The following is a 16608-nucleotide window of genomic DNA, read 5'->3' as shown; positions in this document are numbered from 1 at the left end:
CCCGCCTTCAGTGTCCCGGGTCCTGCTTGCCCGCGGGGCCGTGGGAGCAGGCGGGGTCCAAGACGGGAGGTGGGCGGCAGGGTGGCTGGGCCGTCCGGACGGGATCGCGTCCTGTCGCTCCCAGCATCTGGTCTCCCCAGAGGCAGTGCTGCTCTCTCTCCCTCGGCAGAGCTCTGCCCACGCTGCCTCGGCCAGGGCGTCTTAGCACCGCTGCCCGCCGAGCACCTGGGGTGCTCTCTCGGAAAGGGGGTGGGCCTGCGCGCTCTCCCCAGGCCACCTGTGAGGGGCCTGGAGGAAGAGAGGCCATTTGGGGAATAGCAAGCAGGTTTTCACGGGGGGCATTCAGAGCAAGAAAGCAAGAACTTCTTGGTAGCAAGGACGGCAAGAGCCTGGGTCTCCAGAGAGGGTGGTTGAATGGCTCCTTCTGGAAAAAATAAGAACAGCTGTAGACCCTTCCCTATTTAGGGTGCTAGACTGCTTCCTGTGAGCAAATACGATGGGGTTCGAACCTGTACTTTGAGACCCTTGATTCTCCAAGGTCGGTCCGTGTGGGTCTCTGAAATACAGCACAGGGGCGGCACCCTCGTCGAAGGGAGTGTCTTCCAGGCAGCAGTGCCCTGAAACCAGGGGACGGTGTAGGGTTCCATGTGTGCGTTTCCATTATTCAGAGACTGTGCAGTACTCCTCTCCGGGCCAACAATAATGAGGCACCAAGGTGTGGCTCCAGAAATGTGGCTTTCCTATTAAAAATGACTAATTACACTGGTAATGATTTTTTAGAAACGTTTTTCATTGAAGTTATAATTAGCATATAATGATTCTTAAATACAGCTATGTGCCACTGTCATCTGTTTCCCAGGCCGTGAGAGACCCCAGAAAAGCTTTCTGTTGGATCCTTGGGTGTTATGTCTGTAGCCAGTAGTTAGGACATCTTGACAGCGATTAGCTCATCATATCTCTTTACATGTCCAGGTTCCTGTAGCTAAACCCCACCCATCCGCCCACCTGTCCATTCTCCCATCCTTCCATCTACCCACCCACCTATCGATCCACCCACCACCCATCCATGCGTCCAACCATCTACCCACCCGTCCTTCCACCCACCCACATTTCCATCCACCCATCCATCCATCCGTTTGACAAACTGAGGACCTTATCTGTGCCAGGTACAGTCATAGGCTCCGAAGACAGCCCCGAAGCAAGCTAAGCTAAAGCAGGCAAGGGGTCCTGCTGTCACAGAACTTAGTTCCTTCTGATCAAAGAGGTGATGACCCAGATGATGTTAAGTGCCGAGGAAAAGAGATCGACTGGGGTGTCTGCGTGGAGAGCGGTTGGGCTGGGGACCGAAACCTGGGAGGGTGGCCGGGGAAGGGGGCGTTGGCGTGGAGAGTGGAAGGGAGGGGGGGAGCAGACAGCTCTCTGCGGGCAGGAACTTGGGGCAGAGGACGGCCAGTAGGAGCGTGAAGGTGGCGTGAGGTGCAGCGGGTGCCCTCGTGCTGCAGGGCGGAGGAGGGAGGGGAGGCGGGGTTGGTTCCTGGGGTCCCGGCCCGGAGCTGCGCAGCGCCGACGGGCTCGCCAAGCTGTGCGCGTGCTTTCTGACGACTGGCCCCTCACGCCGTCTTCTTCTCTGGCCCCTTTCTAGAGCACTACAGTTATGCACCCCCCAGCATCAGCACCGCTCTGCCTCCCGGCTCGGCTCACCCCTCGCTGCCGGCTCTGTGCCACGACCTGCAGAGTGCCGCCCCGGGCATGCCGGGCGCTGCGGCCGGCCAGCCCCCGGGCTACGGGGGGGCTGTGGACAGCGGGCCCTCCAGCTACCTCCTGTCCTCCAGCCACATCCGGCCCAACGGAGCCCCCGCCCTGGAGAGCCCCCGCATCGAGATCACCTCGTACATGGGACTGCACCATGGCAACAACCAGTTCTTCCACGATGTGGAGGTGGGAGACGTCATTCCCAGCTCCAAGCGGCCCCCCTCGACGGCCACCCTGAATCTGCCCAACCTGGAGGCCTACCGGGACCCCTCGTGCCTGAGCCCGGCCAGCAGCCTGTCTTCCCGCAGCTGCAACTCTGAGGCCTCGTCCTACGAGTCCAACTTTTCGTATCCCTACGCGTCCCCGCAGACGTCCCCGTGGCAGTCGCCCTGCGTGTCCCCCAAGACCACAGACCCCGAGGAGGGCTTCCCCCGCGGCCTGGGCGCCTGCGGCCTGCTGGGGTCCCCCAGACACTCGCCCTCCACTTCGCCCCGCACGAGCGTCACGGAAGAGAGCTGGCTGGGGGCCCGCACGTCCCGGCCGTCGTCCCCCTGCAACAAGAGGAAGTACGGCCTCAACGGCCGGCAGCTCTCTTGCTCCCCGCACCACTCGCCCACGCCGTCCCCGCGCAGCTCGCCGCGGGTCAGCGTCACCGACGACACCTGGCTGGGCAACAGCACGCAGTACACCAGCTCCGCCATCGTGGCCGCCATCAACGCCCTGAGCACCGACAGCACCCTGGAGCTGGGCGACGGCGTCCCCGTGAAGGCGCGCAAGACCGCCCTGGACCGCTGTCCCTCGGTGGCGCTCAAGGTGGAGCCGGCCGGCGAGGACCTGGGGGCCACGCCGCCCACGTCTGAGTTCCTGCCCGAGGAGGTCCCCCCCTTCCAGCACATCCGGAAGGGCGCCTTCTGCGACCAGTACCTGTCGGTGCCGCAGCACCCCTACCAGTGGGCCAGGCCCAGGTCCCCGACATCCTACGCCAGGTGAGCGGGGGTCGGGGGCGTGCAGGGTCCGCGGGCGGCGCAGGCGGCTCCTCGCGGCCTGGTGGCTGCCGGTCGGGATCCGGGTGCCCGCAGGGCCGCTGCCTTCTGGCGCTTTCCGGGACGCGCACGCGGCCCGCGGCAGCCTCAGGGTTTGCCGTTAGAAGCATCACGCGTTCCCTGGGCCTCAGCGCCCTTCTCCCCGCGTGGCTGTATTCAAATCCGCGTCTTGTAAGGACACCCTCAAACCTCGCCTTCACTTAATTATCTCATTAAAGGCCCCGTGTCCCAACAAGGCCACGTTCTGAGCTGCTGGGGGGGGGTGGGGGGGGCTCCCGCACGTGCGTTCAGGTGGGGACCCGCCGGCCGTAACGAGGGCGCACACGTGTGCGCTCAGCATTTTTTCCATAAAACCAAACGATCCCTGTTTGTGTGCTTCCCTCCGCTGCTCACCCGCTCCCGTTCTCCCGCCTAATTGCCACCGTGGCGTCGCTGCAGCTGGGGCCTCGGCGCTGCGATTCCCCAGAGCCGCAAACCCCGCTCCCCGCGGTCCTCGGAGAACAGCACGGCCTCCCGTCCCGGGAGAGCGGCGCCCGCTCCCCGCAGTCTGGCGACGGGAGCTCAGGCGAGCGTCTCGGGCTGTTGATTTTACTCCTCAGCGGTGTGCGGGCTGCGCCACTCCGCCGGGTCCACTTATCCAGCCCGGCGTTCTTATTTTTAACTAAATAGCCTTCCCAACAGGTAGGCCACTAATGCCGCCTGGCAGAGTGCTTTCTGCACCTCGAGCTTTACCAGCACGGAGACGGGCTTCCCTCGCAGCGCGGGGCGCCTCCCCGGACGCCCCCGTGTGTCCCGTGTCCTGGGCTCGCTGTCCTGTTTCTCCCGTCCCTGTTCTGCGGGAGGGCGTTCCAGAAGCGACACTGGGGAGCGGCACCCACTGGCTCCGGCGAGCGCGTCCGCAGCATCCTTTGATTCGGAATCTGCTCTGCTCGGACCCCGTGTCCACAGCGAGGGCCTGGGGCGCGGCCGCAAGGGGTGACGGGCTCGTGGGTGCCCGGCGAACCCGGCTGAGCCTGGAGAAAGTTTGTGGTGGGAAACCAATATGACGTTGACTGGATTCTTTTTCTAAATGTGTATTTATTTATTTTGAGAGAGAGAGCGCGCACACGCGTGAGCGAGCACGGGGGGAGGGGCAGAGAGAGGGAGAGAGAGAATCCATCCTGAGCGGGCTCCGCACTGACAGCCTGACGCGGGGCTCGATTTCAGGATCCGAGGGATCATGACCTGGGCCGAAGTCAGATGCTGAACCGACCGAGCCCCCAGGCGCCCTGTTGACTGACGGCCTGTAGAGCGTTGAGCTGGTGGACGCTGCCTTCCTGCCAGCGTGCTGTTTAGGGTAGGAGTCGGTGACGAGAAAACAGGAAAGCTCAAATCACCACAGATTTTTCTTGACTCGTGTCATTTCTATCCCAGCTTCTACTTTGCATGGTACGAAGCTTAACGAGCGGATGTATTCAGAGTTATCATCAAAACAAATGTATTTCAGCACCTGGATTTAATTCGTGAACATGGGAGTTTTAAAAATCCATTTGGAGGCATTTAAAAAATTTTAGGAACCTTTTATGCCTGCTGTCCTCTCTATAATTTTCAAGTAAAAATAAGACTATTTCCAAGCCAACGGCCATAAGCACACAGGCTCACATACTATGGTCTCCGTGGACCCTGAAGGCCACGGTCTCTCACTGGACTCCTTGGGCCAAGGCCACAAGCATGAAGGAAACCGTGGCTCAGGGTGAAGCGTGATGTGTCGGTGACCCTGTGTGCTGGTCTGTGCCCTGGCGGCGTAGGCGACAGACATTTGTTTCCCAGGGTCGGAGGTCAGGGTGCCAGCGGGTTGGCTCCTGAGGCCCGTCTTCTTGGCTTGTGTCTGTCCAGATGTCCCCTATTTACAAGGACACCAGCCACTGGGACCAGGGCCCACCCGGTGACCTCACTGTAACGTGACCCCGTGTGCAAACACAGTCACATTCTGAGGTCCTGGGGTTAAGACTCCGGCCCAGGAATTTGGGGGGGATGCAGTTGAGCCCAGAGCACCCGACGTGGCCTCCGCGTGAGGACAGCAGGACGCCTCCGACGATGGCCCCCCCTTGGAGGCTCGCTCAGCTGCGGGGCGTCTGCAGGAACTCGGGTGTCCCTGGCAGGTTGCTGTGGATGCGGACCAGAGGAGTCCGTCTGTCTTGTCTGTGCTCAGGGCCCCGCGATGTGCCCCTGTCACAGCGCCCGGTTGGGAGCAGGGGAGGGCGCCCGGGGTTCCTATGAGCTCGGTGAGCAAACACGGCACGTGGGGGGAGGGTGGAAGCTAACCTTTCCCCCTGTTTTGGTTTCACGGTGAAATATGTTTCCTGGTCCCTTGTGCTGTTCCCATGCTGTCCTGTCGGCTGGTGCCCCAGGGCAGCCGGGCCACAGGGACGGGCCGTCGTACCCGCGGGAGAGGGTGGCCGCATCAGGCTTCCTGTCCCACTCTGGCCAGCGCCTGGGACGTCAGCGGGGTCTCGGCTGTGCAGCCCCAGGGCCGAGTTTGTAACAGTCTCTGGAGTCTGGGATGTGGAGAATTCATCACAACAGATGTGCTGGGTGCACTTTTAATCCCATCCTGACCGGAAAAGGAGCTTTTTAATGAAAAGTGTGCAACACTAGCCTTTCCCAAGAACTCTGGATGCTGCGGGATTCTCTCCCTTTTGAGGCCTTTTTTTGTCCGAACATTTACGGCGACCCCTCTGTGCAGAGCGTCCTGATAGGCCCACGGCAGTCAGAAAGGGTACCTGGTTCTCGCTGCACTTGAAGAAATTGTGAAACTAACCATAGTGTTTCATAGAACTTCATTGCTTTGTAGTTTTGACATGTTTTAGAGTTTAACAGAACGACCCTTCTGTTCTCAGAGCTTGGGAAGTACACAGAAACTGCATCAATGTGTCTGAGTCCCTCTAAAATCTAGAATTTTCTAAGTCTTAGAGGCAGGCTGTGAGCCTCTTCAGAAAGGAGAGGGTGTTTGCAGTGATGATGCCAGTGATAACCGCTTCCCAGGTCAGCCTAGACTCCATTGCTGAGGCAGCTGGTGTGTGTGCAGAGGCTGGGGGAGGAGGGGGCGGGTGTGCGGGGGGGGGGGGGGGGGGGGGTCGGGGGGGGCGGGGCGTGTGCGCGGAGGCGGGGATGCTGGGGGGGGCCGGTGTGTGGAGGCGGGGAGGCTGGGGGGGCTGGTGTGTGGAGGCGGGGAGGCTGGGGTGGGCGGGTATGCGGAGGCAGGGAGGCTGGGGGACGGAGTGTGGGGAGGCTGGGGGGGCCGAGTGTGTGGAGGAGGGGAGGCTGCGGGGGTGTGAGGAGGCGGGGAAGCTGGGGGGGCCGAGTGGGTGGAGGCGGGGAGGCTGGGGGAGGCTGGGGGGCCAGGTGTGGGGAGGCTGGTGGGGGGCCGAGTGGGTGGAGGCGGGGAGGCTGCGGGGGGGGGGGCATGTGTGCGGAGGCGGGGAGGCTGGAGGGGCAGGTGTGTGGAGGTGGGGAGGCTGGGGGGGACGGGTGTGCGGAGGCGGGGAGGCTGGGGGGGCCCCAGTGTGTGGAGGCGGGGAGGCTGGGGGGGGCGGGTGTGCGGAGGTAGGGACGCTGGGGGGGGGGGGGGCGTGTGCTCAGAGGTGGGGAGGCTGGGGGAAGGCAGGTGTGCGGAGGCGGGGAGGCTGGGGGGGCCGAGTGTGGGGAGGCTGGGGGGGTGGGTGTGTGGAGGCCAGAACGGGATGAACATCTGAAGGCCTGACTTACAAGATACTAGCTTACGCTTGGTGACTTCTAGACGGTAGAGGTCAGAGGGCAGCTTCTAGAGGTTTCTGCGGTGGCACGAAGGATCTCAAGTTTCGGTGGGTGCTCTTGACTCCTCGGGTCACTCGGCGGACCTGGCGGGTGTCCGTCCGGTCAGTGCACAACATCCGGTGTTGGGGGTTGCCTCTGTGCGCATGGACGCCTTTTTTCCTAGGACGGGCTCACGGGACGTGTCAACTTACAGGGTCTTAACGTCTTCGGCTTCTGCACCCAGAATCATCTCTGAATTTGCCTTCAAAGAGGCGTACTCACGTGAGGAATATAGACGGATAAGGAAACCGGTTTTGGAAGCGCAGAAGCCTTCTATTTGAGTTTGTTTTAAAGATTGTGTTTCTAAGTAATGTCTACATCCAATGTGGGGCTCGAAGCCGCAACCCCGAGATCAGGAGTTGCACGCTCCACGGGCCGAGCCAGCCGGTGCCCCTAATGCGATCTATCAACCTCTCACTTGCAGAACTAAATTCCTATATGGGAAACTTTGCTCTTTCGATTTGAGCTCTTGAAAAGATTTACTAGGGGGCCAGGTAACTGTAATGAGCCGTCTTTGCTCAGAGCTGAGCTGGGTCAGGGACCTGGGGAGGCTGTGCGTCTAGGGTGGCGTGGTTGACATTTCTTTCAGGTTTTTGGCTGCAACATCGATTTTCATAGCGTCCCCGGCCCTTGTGCCCGGCGTTAGGTGCTGGCTTCTGGAAGTCTGTCGACCCCGACTGATTTTATGTTTTCTGAGTGTCTCAGAGTGTGTCCCAGCTTGGAGTGAGATTCAACTGTAGGCTGGTAATGCTTGGGACCATCGCGGTGTCCCGGTGCGCCCCTGTCGCACCCCTGTGGGAGCCCTGGCCCCGCGTCGTCTGTGCTCAGGCGGTCTTGGGCCATGTCGGCATGTGGCTCATGGCACAGCAGCAGGCCCCTTGGAGGAGGCTCGCTGACACGGAGCTTTAAGACAGGAGGGAGCCTAATGGGCCGTGCCGTGGGGCCCCGTGGGGACTCTGTAGGGTCCCCCTTGTGCTGCCAGGACGCAGGTGCAGTCGGGGATGCCCGTTAGGGCCCTGGCTATTGAGGGGCGGAGCCAGAACTCAGCCTGTGACCCTTGACCGCTGCTCCCAGGAGACGTGTCGTGGAGGGCGGGGTGGGCGTCGGGACGTGCCCGGAAGTGACGAGAACGCGTCCTGCTACAGGACGCTGAGCGCGCTTCCGGGGCGGGCGGACGCCCAGCACACAGGTTCCGGGGAGGCCAGAGATTAACCTGAGGCACAACCCCTTCCGGGGTGAACCCGGCATCTGGCGGGGAGGACCCAGGCACCGTCTGTCCCCATCGGGGACGCTGAACGCGCCGTGTCTGCTTGCCACACAAGTACGAGGGCCGAGAGGCCCGAGCTTGAGAGGCTTTGCGGAGACCCGGGCCTCTGCCTCTCGTGCGGGTTCTCTCTGCTTTTACCGAGCTCACGGCCGACACCTCGGAAGGTGCTTCGCGGCGAGTACTGCCTCTGCCTTGAAAGGTGAGCCTGCTGTTGGCGAGCGTAGTTAGCGGATGTGTGGGGGCGGGGAGGGCAGGGCGAGGCTTCTGCCCACCTCTGCCATGGTTGTCCCAGGTGCGAGTGCGGGACGTGGCCCTTAAGTCAGACCACCGAGATCCGGACCGTGGCTCATTTCATAGAACGGTCAGAGGACGGGAGGAGTTACCGCGTCGAGTCTGACCTGTGCCTGGCCTGTCCTGTGCTCACGGGGCCTTCAGGGGACCCCAGTGTGGAGATTTCCCAAACCGTGGGAGCCCTGCCGGGAGCAAGCGTCCCGTGACGCCCTGTGTCGCTGACCGCAGACAGATCAGAACTGATCTCTGCTCGGGCCTTTTCCTCTGAGGAAAGGGTGCGGGAAGGGGGTCGTCCACCCCCGGTGACCAGTGTGGCCTGCCGCCAGGCCAGCTCCTGCCAGAGACCGTGGTTGTGCCAGAGACACATGCAGGACTAGACCTTCCACGCAAAGCAGTAGGACTTGCTTGCCCGTGTTGCTTGGTTTCTTGAACAAAAACCACTTACGTATCACGATGGGGTTCGCTTTTTTATAAATAGTTCTAAGCCGTCATCTGCGAGCTGGGACACACAGTATTCGGTCAGTTTTCAGTAAACAAGCAACTTGCCTAAGGTCTCGCTTCTGACGCAGGTGGTCTGTGCCCTGCCTGCTGCCTGCACGTGGGCCGTGGGGCAGGTGCATTTCCAGACGAGGTCGCTGCCCTGAGAAAGTGCACGCAGCAAACCCCACCTGTCAGGCTGCCTTCGGCTCCGCGCTGCAGGGACTCGGGGGCCAGGGCGTCTCTGAACCCCGGAGCCACCCGCACACTAGGTTCCCGGCTCTGTGGGCGCTGATCCCGGCCAGCCCCAGGGGGAGGGGCAGGTTCTAGTCCTAGCATAAATAAACACTTCTCCTGCAGAGCTCGAGCCGCCCACGCAGGGCACGCAGGGCAGGGAGCAGGGAGTTTCGCGTGGTGCTTCCTTGTTTAGTGCGGTGACAACTGTGCGACTTTATCGCCGCTGCCGTGTTGTTGCGACGGCCCGTCGAGGTGGACGCTCCAGGCCTTTCTCTGGTGCGCAGGCCGCTTGTAGGTTTGAGCGGACGGTCGCCAGGATGTGGTAGTTCATCCCAGTGCCCGTGATCTCACACATGGTGAGATCGTGCCCAGTTCTCCAGCCACGTGGCAATGCCTCGATTTCCCTCGGCATCACTCCCCACGGGTGAACGTGGCCATCTGTGGGGTGGGTGCGCGGTGACGAGTGCCCCCCTCCCACCGGAGCCTGGGGTCCGGCAGGGCTGTCAGGGGCGAGCACTGTGGCCTGAAAGCCTAACGTGCCCCTCCCCAGGGCCCTGGACCCAGGCCCAGAGAGCTCCTTGCTGTGGGAGGCAGTGTGTGGGTAAGTCTCGTCGTGCAGATGGGCAAACCGAGGTGTGTGGCAATTTCCCAATTTAAAATAAAAGAGTAAGAAGCCACCAGGCCCCGTAAGGTTCTGGATGGCACGGCCTGCTCACTGGAGGGCTCTGTGCTCTGAGGCCACGTGCGGATCGGGGCCCACGTGCTGGCGTCTCCTCCCGACCGGGGCCTGGAGCTGCTCAGCTGCAGGGTGGGGTCTCGGTTCCCATCACGGAGGGGCGTGCGGGCACGTGGGCCAGAGGCAGAGGCCGTGGGCGGTGGCTGATGCAGAAAAGGGGCCCTCAGCTCTGGCCAAACTGGGGACAGGTGCCGCGACCCCGCAGGCAGGGCCCGGGACCACGGTGATGTGGCTGCGGCATCCGCTGGCAACGGGGCTCCCGTGGCCTGAGCACAAGGGCTCGGCCCCAGACAGTGTCCCCGGCGTGAAATGCTGTGCTTGGACGCATCCTGAACCGCTGGGTTTCTAACTTCACGTTAGAGAAAGAGTGGTCGCTATTTGATGAGTATCCAGGCTGCGGGTCCCCTATTGGAACCGAACCCATTGAGTGACCTTGGCTGTGTGTCTGTCCCTGCCTGTCCCGCGTGCTCCGCCCGGTGGGAGAGCCTGCTTCACGGCACCTTTGCACCCCAACCTGCGTGAACTTGGAGGTCCCGAGTTTCTCAGTCTTTATAAGCAGCGTGTGGCTGGTGGTGTTCTGCTGCCCGAGTGCCACCGGGAGAGGTGGTCTGTGTCCACACAGGTCCAGTCTAGTCCCGGAGGGGTGGAGCGCAGGGGCAGGAGTGAGGCGTCAGTACAGAGCTCTCTTCTGCTGGGTCGACGGTGGGTCCCTCGTAGTTGTTTCCGTCTGCGTCTGGATTTCTGGACAAAGCCTCCTCCTCTCTGCCTCCCTGAGCAGCCCCTGCCTGGTGGGACTGTAGGGAATCTCTGGCATTACTGGATCGGTCTGGGCTGTTCTGGAGGGCAGGGGGCTGGCGGAGGCCGTGGGCTCTGGGCCATCCCTCCCCATCTGAGTGCAGGGCAGTGAGGTCAGGGCACAGTCTGTGGCCGTGGGGGCCGTGGAGGCGTGTCTGCGAGTTGGGGGCAGAACGCGGATGATGTGGGTGCCCCGGGAGCCAGAAAAAGCCCGGGCGGTGGGACTCCTGAGGCAAAGATTAGCAGGGAATTTACCGAATCCGTCAGTTTAAAACCCGGCACGAGTATGGAGTATGGCTCGCACGCCGTAGGTTCCCAGTTCGTGCTGAGTGTGAATGGAGCTCCTGACTGGACACAGCCTCTCTGGGCTGCTGAGCCTGCACATGGGGCACAGGGACAGGTCAGGGCCAAGGAGGCGGTGTCGCTGTGGATGGGCCTATTAGAGGGGCTCCCGGGTCCCAGGACCATCACGGGACGCGTCGCCAACCACGGGGAGGGGCGGGGTGGGGGCAGACGGCTCACTCGGGAGCCTGCAGACGATGGCCTCCTTGTGCCTTTCCTGCATCCTCCGCATGACTGTCCTCCCTGCGGCATCTGTCACAGGTCCTGCTCCGAGTCACCCTCAGTGACGGAGCAGAGGCAGCTGTCGGGCAGCGAGGGCCCAAGGCTCCGGGAGCAAAGTCCTGTGCGAGGTCTCCCCCGGACTTCTGTCCCCGCAGAAGCGAAGCCCCTCCTTCCCGGGGGGCCACCCTGTGGGCCCTGACAGTGGGCGCTGCAGGGAGGACGTGCACAGGGAAGGGCGCCTGGCCCTGGAACGCTGGTGGGCGGTCAGCCAAGGTTTCATCACGGGTGGACCTACCTGTCCCTTCCCGACAGGACTCAGCCGCCCTCCAGGAAGGTCGACCTCTCGGGTGTGGGAAGAAGCTTCTCAGCCCAGAGCCGGGCGGGGGCGGGCGGGCCTGTGCCAGGACTCCTGTGTGGTCCCGGGCGCACCCTGTGCCCGGATCCCGGGCGAAGGGCCTGAGAACCGCACTGATAACCCTCTTTAAAATGAGAGGGAAAACCAAAATAAACAGATGAGAGGAGAGGAGGCCTTTGGCCGCGACCCTGAGAAAATGTGTTGCGTTAAAACTTTGATAATTTCGTTTTCCTTAAGTTTCGATTGTCCTTCCTTTGGGCGGGCCTGAGTCCTGCCAAGTTCAGAGTTTACGGCTTCAGTTACTTTAGGAAAATAGGGCTCATAAAAGCCGTTACAGCTTTCTTCTAAGTGGTAAGTACCTATAAGCTGTGGATACACAGAAAGAGACACGAATCACGTGGCCGGGCCCCGAATACCACAGCAGCCCTGTGGGCGCTGTCGCCTCCCGTGACAACCTGGCCCCGCCTGCTACTTGGTACCGAGGAGAGCCGAGGACACGTGCGACAGAGTCCCCGCCATCCCCTCCTGGCTGTCCCACAGCCCAGACGTCGCATCATCTCATCTACACATTCAGTGGGCGTCTCTTTGGAGCCACGACCCCGTCGGCCATCAGGGCATCCCCCCACCCGGGCTGGGTCTCCCTGGTGCCCCCGTGGTGTTGCTTTGCAGGCTCTCCTGTCCTGGGTAGTCCCTGTTTTGTTTTTTGTTTCTCAGACTGGTACTGAATTTGGTCATCTGGCTTCGTGTTTTGGCAAAATGGTGAGTGCACGCCCCTCGGGAGGCAGACGTCCGGTGTCCCTCTCTGGCGTCAGTGGTCACTGACGAGGTGATTTCCATCCAGAGTCTCGGGGCTTTGGAGGTCTGGCCTGAGCCCTGCCGTGGCCCCATTAGCCATGGGTCTCCCAGAGCGCCGGCCGGGCGGCTGACTGTCGTGTGAGCCGCGCTGAGGCTTGGAGACTTCTGTGCGCCCCGGGCCCTGGCAGGAGCAGTGCGGTGTCATCAAGGTCACCTTGGTTTTGAATTCCAGTACAAACAGCCCCCCCCTCCCCCCCCCGGCCTCAGCGGTTCTCCCGGCAGCTGGGCCTCTGGCTCGCCGGGTCCCCTGCACAGAAACGCTGGAGGGCCCCGCAGAAGCCACGTCGCTGTCCAGCTTTGTGTGTGAGGCGGTCAGGGCACCACGTGTCACCGAATACCTGTTAGGAACTGGTGCTGTGACATGAGGAGGCTGTGTTGTGCAGCAAAGCACAGATGCGTGGCTCAGCGGACGGCCCTGCTGACGGTGCTTCTGGGCAACGTCGCTGAAGGGAAGGGGCCGTCGACAAGGTCCTGCGGGTTCTAGAGACGCCGGCCTCTGTCCATGCGGCCCGAGACTCTGGTGAGGGGTGGAGCTGGCGGCCCGGGTGGGAAGGGCTTCTCCAGGGTCCCGGGACCGGCCAGGCAGACGCAGCTGGGACCTGGCCGGTTCCCTCCTCACAGCCTAGAGGTGCCGCGAACCAAGCATTTAAAAGAACCCTTCACGCTTTTCCTACGTGGAGGAAGACTGAGGTTCAGTGAGAGTCGAAAGGCGTTTCTCGTGGGAAACGGGCGGTGGCAGCCGCTGCGAGAACCCGGTGATTCAGACTGGGAGCGCGAGGCCTCCTCTCCCCACGGGAGGCCTCGCCCACGCTCGGAAGGGGCGCCGGGGAGACTGTGACGGCTTGAGGGAAGCCGTCACACAGGGCAGTGCTATCCGGGCCCCTGGCACACAGCAGAGCTCCCGGCGGAAGGGGCCCCTGCCCCCCCCCCCCCAGGCGACTGGCACTGACCCAGGCCCCAGGGCCGCTCTGGGGGGAGAGGGGGGTCCACATGCGACAGCAGCTCGGGTAGTTATGATAGTAACGGGCACACGATTTGGATTTGTGTCTCCCGAGACAAGGACGACCGTTTTTTTTTAAGTTTCTTTATTTTGAGAGAGAGAGAAAGAGAGTGGGGGAGGGTCAGAGAGAGAAGAGAGAGGGAATGAGTGGGGGAGGGACAGAGAGAAGAGAGAGAGTGAGCAGGGGAGGGTCGGAGAGAGAAGAGAGAGGGAACGAGCCGGGGAGGGACAGAGAGAAGAGAGAGAGTGAGCAGGGGAGGGTCGGAGAGAGAAGAGAGAGGGAGGGAGCGGGGGAGGGAGGGCGTCCACAGGACGCTGCTTCTTTGTGGTTGCAGATTTCCCAGAGTCCCCTCTGCGCCAGACCCGGCAGCTGAACCTCGACCGGTGGTCTTGGGGGACGAAACGAGTTCGGGCTCTTCAAGCTAAAAGCAGCTTTGGCCAACTGTATACCTTACACGGGGCTGGTGTTCCTGTGCCGTTTCACCGGCTTGTGCTTCACACGGAGTTTACAAGACCTGTGTCCTGCAATTGTGAAATCATTACGTGTCACTTTCAAATGAGTGTGAACAGAACTAAGGACGGTGACCGTCAACCTGGAGCAGATCGGGAGGACGCGGCAGGACCAGGCCGTCTGTTGGGCTGGGCGCCAGGCCTTCAGGCCAGGGGTTGGGGGCACGCGTTGTCTTCGGAAGAACGCATATGAGAAATCAGACGATGGGGCTCCTGGGGGCTTGGTTGGTTGAGCGTCCGACTCAGCTCAGGTCATGGTCTCACGGTTTGTGGGTTCAGGCCCCACGTCAGGCTCTGTGCCGCCAGCTCGGAGCCTGGAGTTGTTTCAGATTCTGTGTCACCCTCTCTCTCTGCCCCTCCCCCGCTCCTGCTCTGTCTCTCTCTCAAAAATAAATCAACATTAAAAAAAAAAGAAATCAGACAGATACGGAGCCTCCTGAGATCTTCAGAGGTTACTGCTGCTGGTTTGAAGTGTTTGTTATTAATATCTAACGGGCTGTTTTGCACTCGGTGTGTCTGTGACCACGAGGCCCCAGCAAGGTCTTTGGTGGGATGTGTTGGCAGGATGGGCGCACGTTCTCCAGCGGGGTTCTCCACACGCACGACCCGGCCGATGAGGGGCCTCCCGGAGTGTCTCGGGGCGATGTCTGGAGACACATCCAGAGGTTCAAGTGTTTGCTGCCTTTGATGTGACCAGGAAGGTGGCCTAGGCCTCTTACTTGGCCATTCACCTCGCTGGTGATAGCGACAAATTGGAAACAACCCAGAATCTGAGCAGTGAGGTAGCAATCAGTTACTTATATGGCAAAATAGGATACTGGGATGGAACCAATGTTTAACAGTATGCCAAAATGCTGAACATCTTTAATTTAAAAAAGGCAGGGTATCCGGTTACATATTTTACTTTATTAAAATACACCCTTTTTTAAATGAGAATACTCCCAGATACACATCCAATTGTGGAGATCGTTTCTGGGGAGGATTTTGAGATGTTTGAGCGCGTGCACGTAGAGAGCTTCAGGTAGTCTCTATAGGTCACGTGGATCGTACTTATGGATTCAGCCACCTTTTTCTTGTTGCACTGAGAGGATCAGATCAACTCAAAGATGGGTCTGAAGTACGAAGTCATCTGCTACGTTCAGCGGGCAAAGCCCAGGAGCCGGGGCCGAGGCCGGGCGGCAGCGTGGGGACCGGCCCGTGGGGACCGCGGAGCTGTGGCCCCAGGGCCCCAGATATCTCTCCGGGCTCGGCCCCGTCTCTGAGCCAGAGACGAGTTTGCATCTGTTGTCACGCCGGAAATTTTCAGTGACTTTAACCGCGTGTAGCGTAGCACTTTGTGATCACGCGAGACCACGTGGTAGCGCACCGTGGGCACACTCGCCGATGACCCAGAGCGGGTCGTTCGGGCACATTTACTCTCCGGTCACGTTCAAGTGCGCAGGGGATTAGAAAGCGCCTGTGCCCAGGCCCACACTCCAGGGACCTGCCGCGGTGCCTCCCACCTCCTTCCTGCCCCCCCTTTCTGGTTTTACCTCCGGGAGGCAGGTGGCCCCAAGAGTTTGTTTCTCTTTCTGTTCACCTAGGTCGGTGGAGCGGTTAGGGTCACACGGGGCTGGTGTGTGGGACACTCTGAGCGGAGGCGCCCTCGCCACAGCGGGGGTGCGGTGTTTGCTTGCGTGCTGTGCTGTGCGGAGTCCGTCCGGGCAGGGGAGCAACCCGCCGACCCCCTTCCCGCCCTCGACCCCTCCCCAGAAGTCCTCCCAGATGGCCTTTCCTTCCGCCCTCGGTGTCACCGGAAGCCGGTGCTCGGCTGATAACCTCGTCTAGGAAATGCCTCTGACCCACCAAGGCGTTTCCTTCGTCAGGAAAAGTCTCATTTGACGGCTGTGTAAGTCCTTTAGAAGCGACGCTGGCATTTCACGCCAACTTTGGCCCGTTTTAGTCCTGGGCAGATTCCCTGTGCACATGTGTCTTTACCCCACTCTTAACTGGTCAAGTTGCTGGATCGGTTTCTCTAGAGATCCCTGAGGTTTGTCTACACAGTGAGAGACCCTGGGCCTCAGGTTTTGTCTCAGCATCTCGTTACAGTGGAGTTGACGCGCACACAGCAGGCAGGGGCGTGAAGGGGAGACAGGGCCCCCAGAAGCGGGCTGTGGTTGGAGCACGGTGGCCGGTGGACCAGATCCCGGTCCCGTGGGGGGGACACAACGGCCAGCACAGGTGGCCCAAAGCTGCTCAGGGCTACGCGTTAGCTTCCTAAGGGGTGGGGCCCTGAGGCATATACTTCGTCGGGAGAGCGGGACTTGGTTTCAAAGGGGAAATTGCCTCCTTTGCAAAGGTCGCCAGCTCTGCAGCTACGAAATGGGGCTGTTAAAGCAAACCTCTGTGCCACGAGGAGACAGCGTGGTTCCGTGGCTCTTAGGATGGGATCTGGCAGGTGCACACGCTTGCCCTTGCCAGCGCACACATGTGACCTCGCGTGACACCCCCGGTTTCCCTCTCTTCTGGGTCCGCGCCCTCAGCGAGCAGGCCGTCTCGTTTGTCCTGCGTGGGCCCTGGGTCGAGGGGGCTGGGGTGCGGTCACCGCGAGCTAGTTAGAAGGGGGGCCGGCGAGCCCTGGACGGCCGGCGAGCGGGGCCGTGGCCTCCCGTTCCTGTGGTCAGGCTCGTACCTCGGTGACTTTGAAAGGATCTTCAGTTAGTTCCGGAACCCGTCCTGCCACGGAGGATAAATCATTTAAAAAGGCCTATCCCGACGGGAGGGAACTATTTTGAGGTCGTGCGCGACATCTGCCAGAACCTCGTCTTGGGACCCGACAGCCTGTGGCGTGCGTCCTGGTCACACAACCGTTGGCCTCACGGGGTTGTTCCCCTGCCCGACGGGGACGTCGGA

The 16608-nt window shown here is 61.3% G+C and overlaps 1 protein-coding gene across 7 annotated transcripts in view; it reads left to right on the top strand.

Annotated features, from left to right (window-relative positions):
- Positions 1–16608, top strand: part of NFATC1 (nuclear factor of activated T cells 1) — a 107345-nt gene that overhangs the window by 12424 nt on the left and 78313 nt on the right. For 6 of the 7 annotated variants that reach the window (XM_058691753.1, XM_058691754.1, XM_058691756.1 and 3 more), the window contains exon 2: positions 1643–2738. In XM_058691753.1, coding sequence (XP_058547736.1) covers positions 1643–2738 — 1096 coding nt within the window. Of the gene's footprint in view, positions 1–1051; positions 1167–1642; positions 2739–16608 lie in introns of those variants that run through there. The other variant, XM_058691755.1, reaches the window with a different exon arrangement.

Source organism: Neofelis nebulosa, chromosome 11 (genome assembly GCF_028018385.1).
Source record: "Neofelis nebulosa isolate mNeoNeb1 chromosome 11, mNeoNeb1.pri, whole genome shotgun sequence".
NCBI classification, from domain to species: Eukaryota; Metazoa; Chordata; class Mammalia; order Carnivora; family Felidae; genus Neofelis; species Neofelis nebulosa.
The sequence above is the reverse complement of the archived record's forward strand: the minus strand, read 5'-3'. Positions and strand labels throughout refer to the sequence as shown.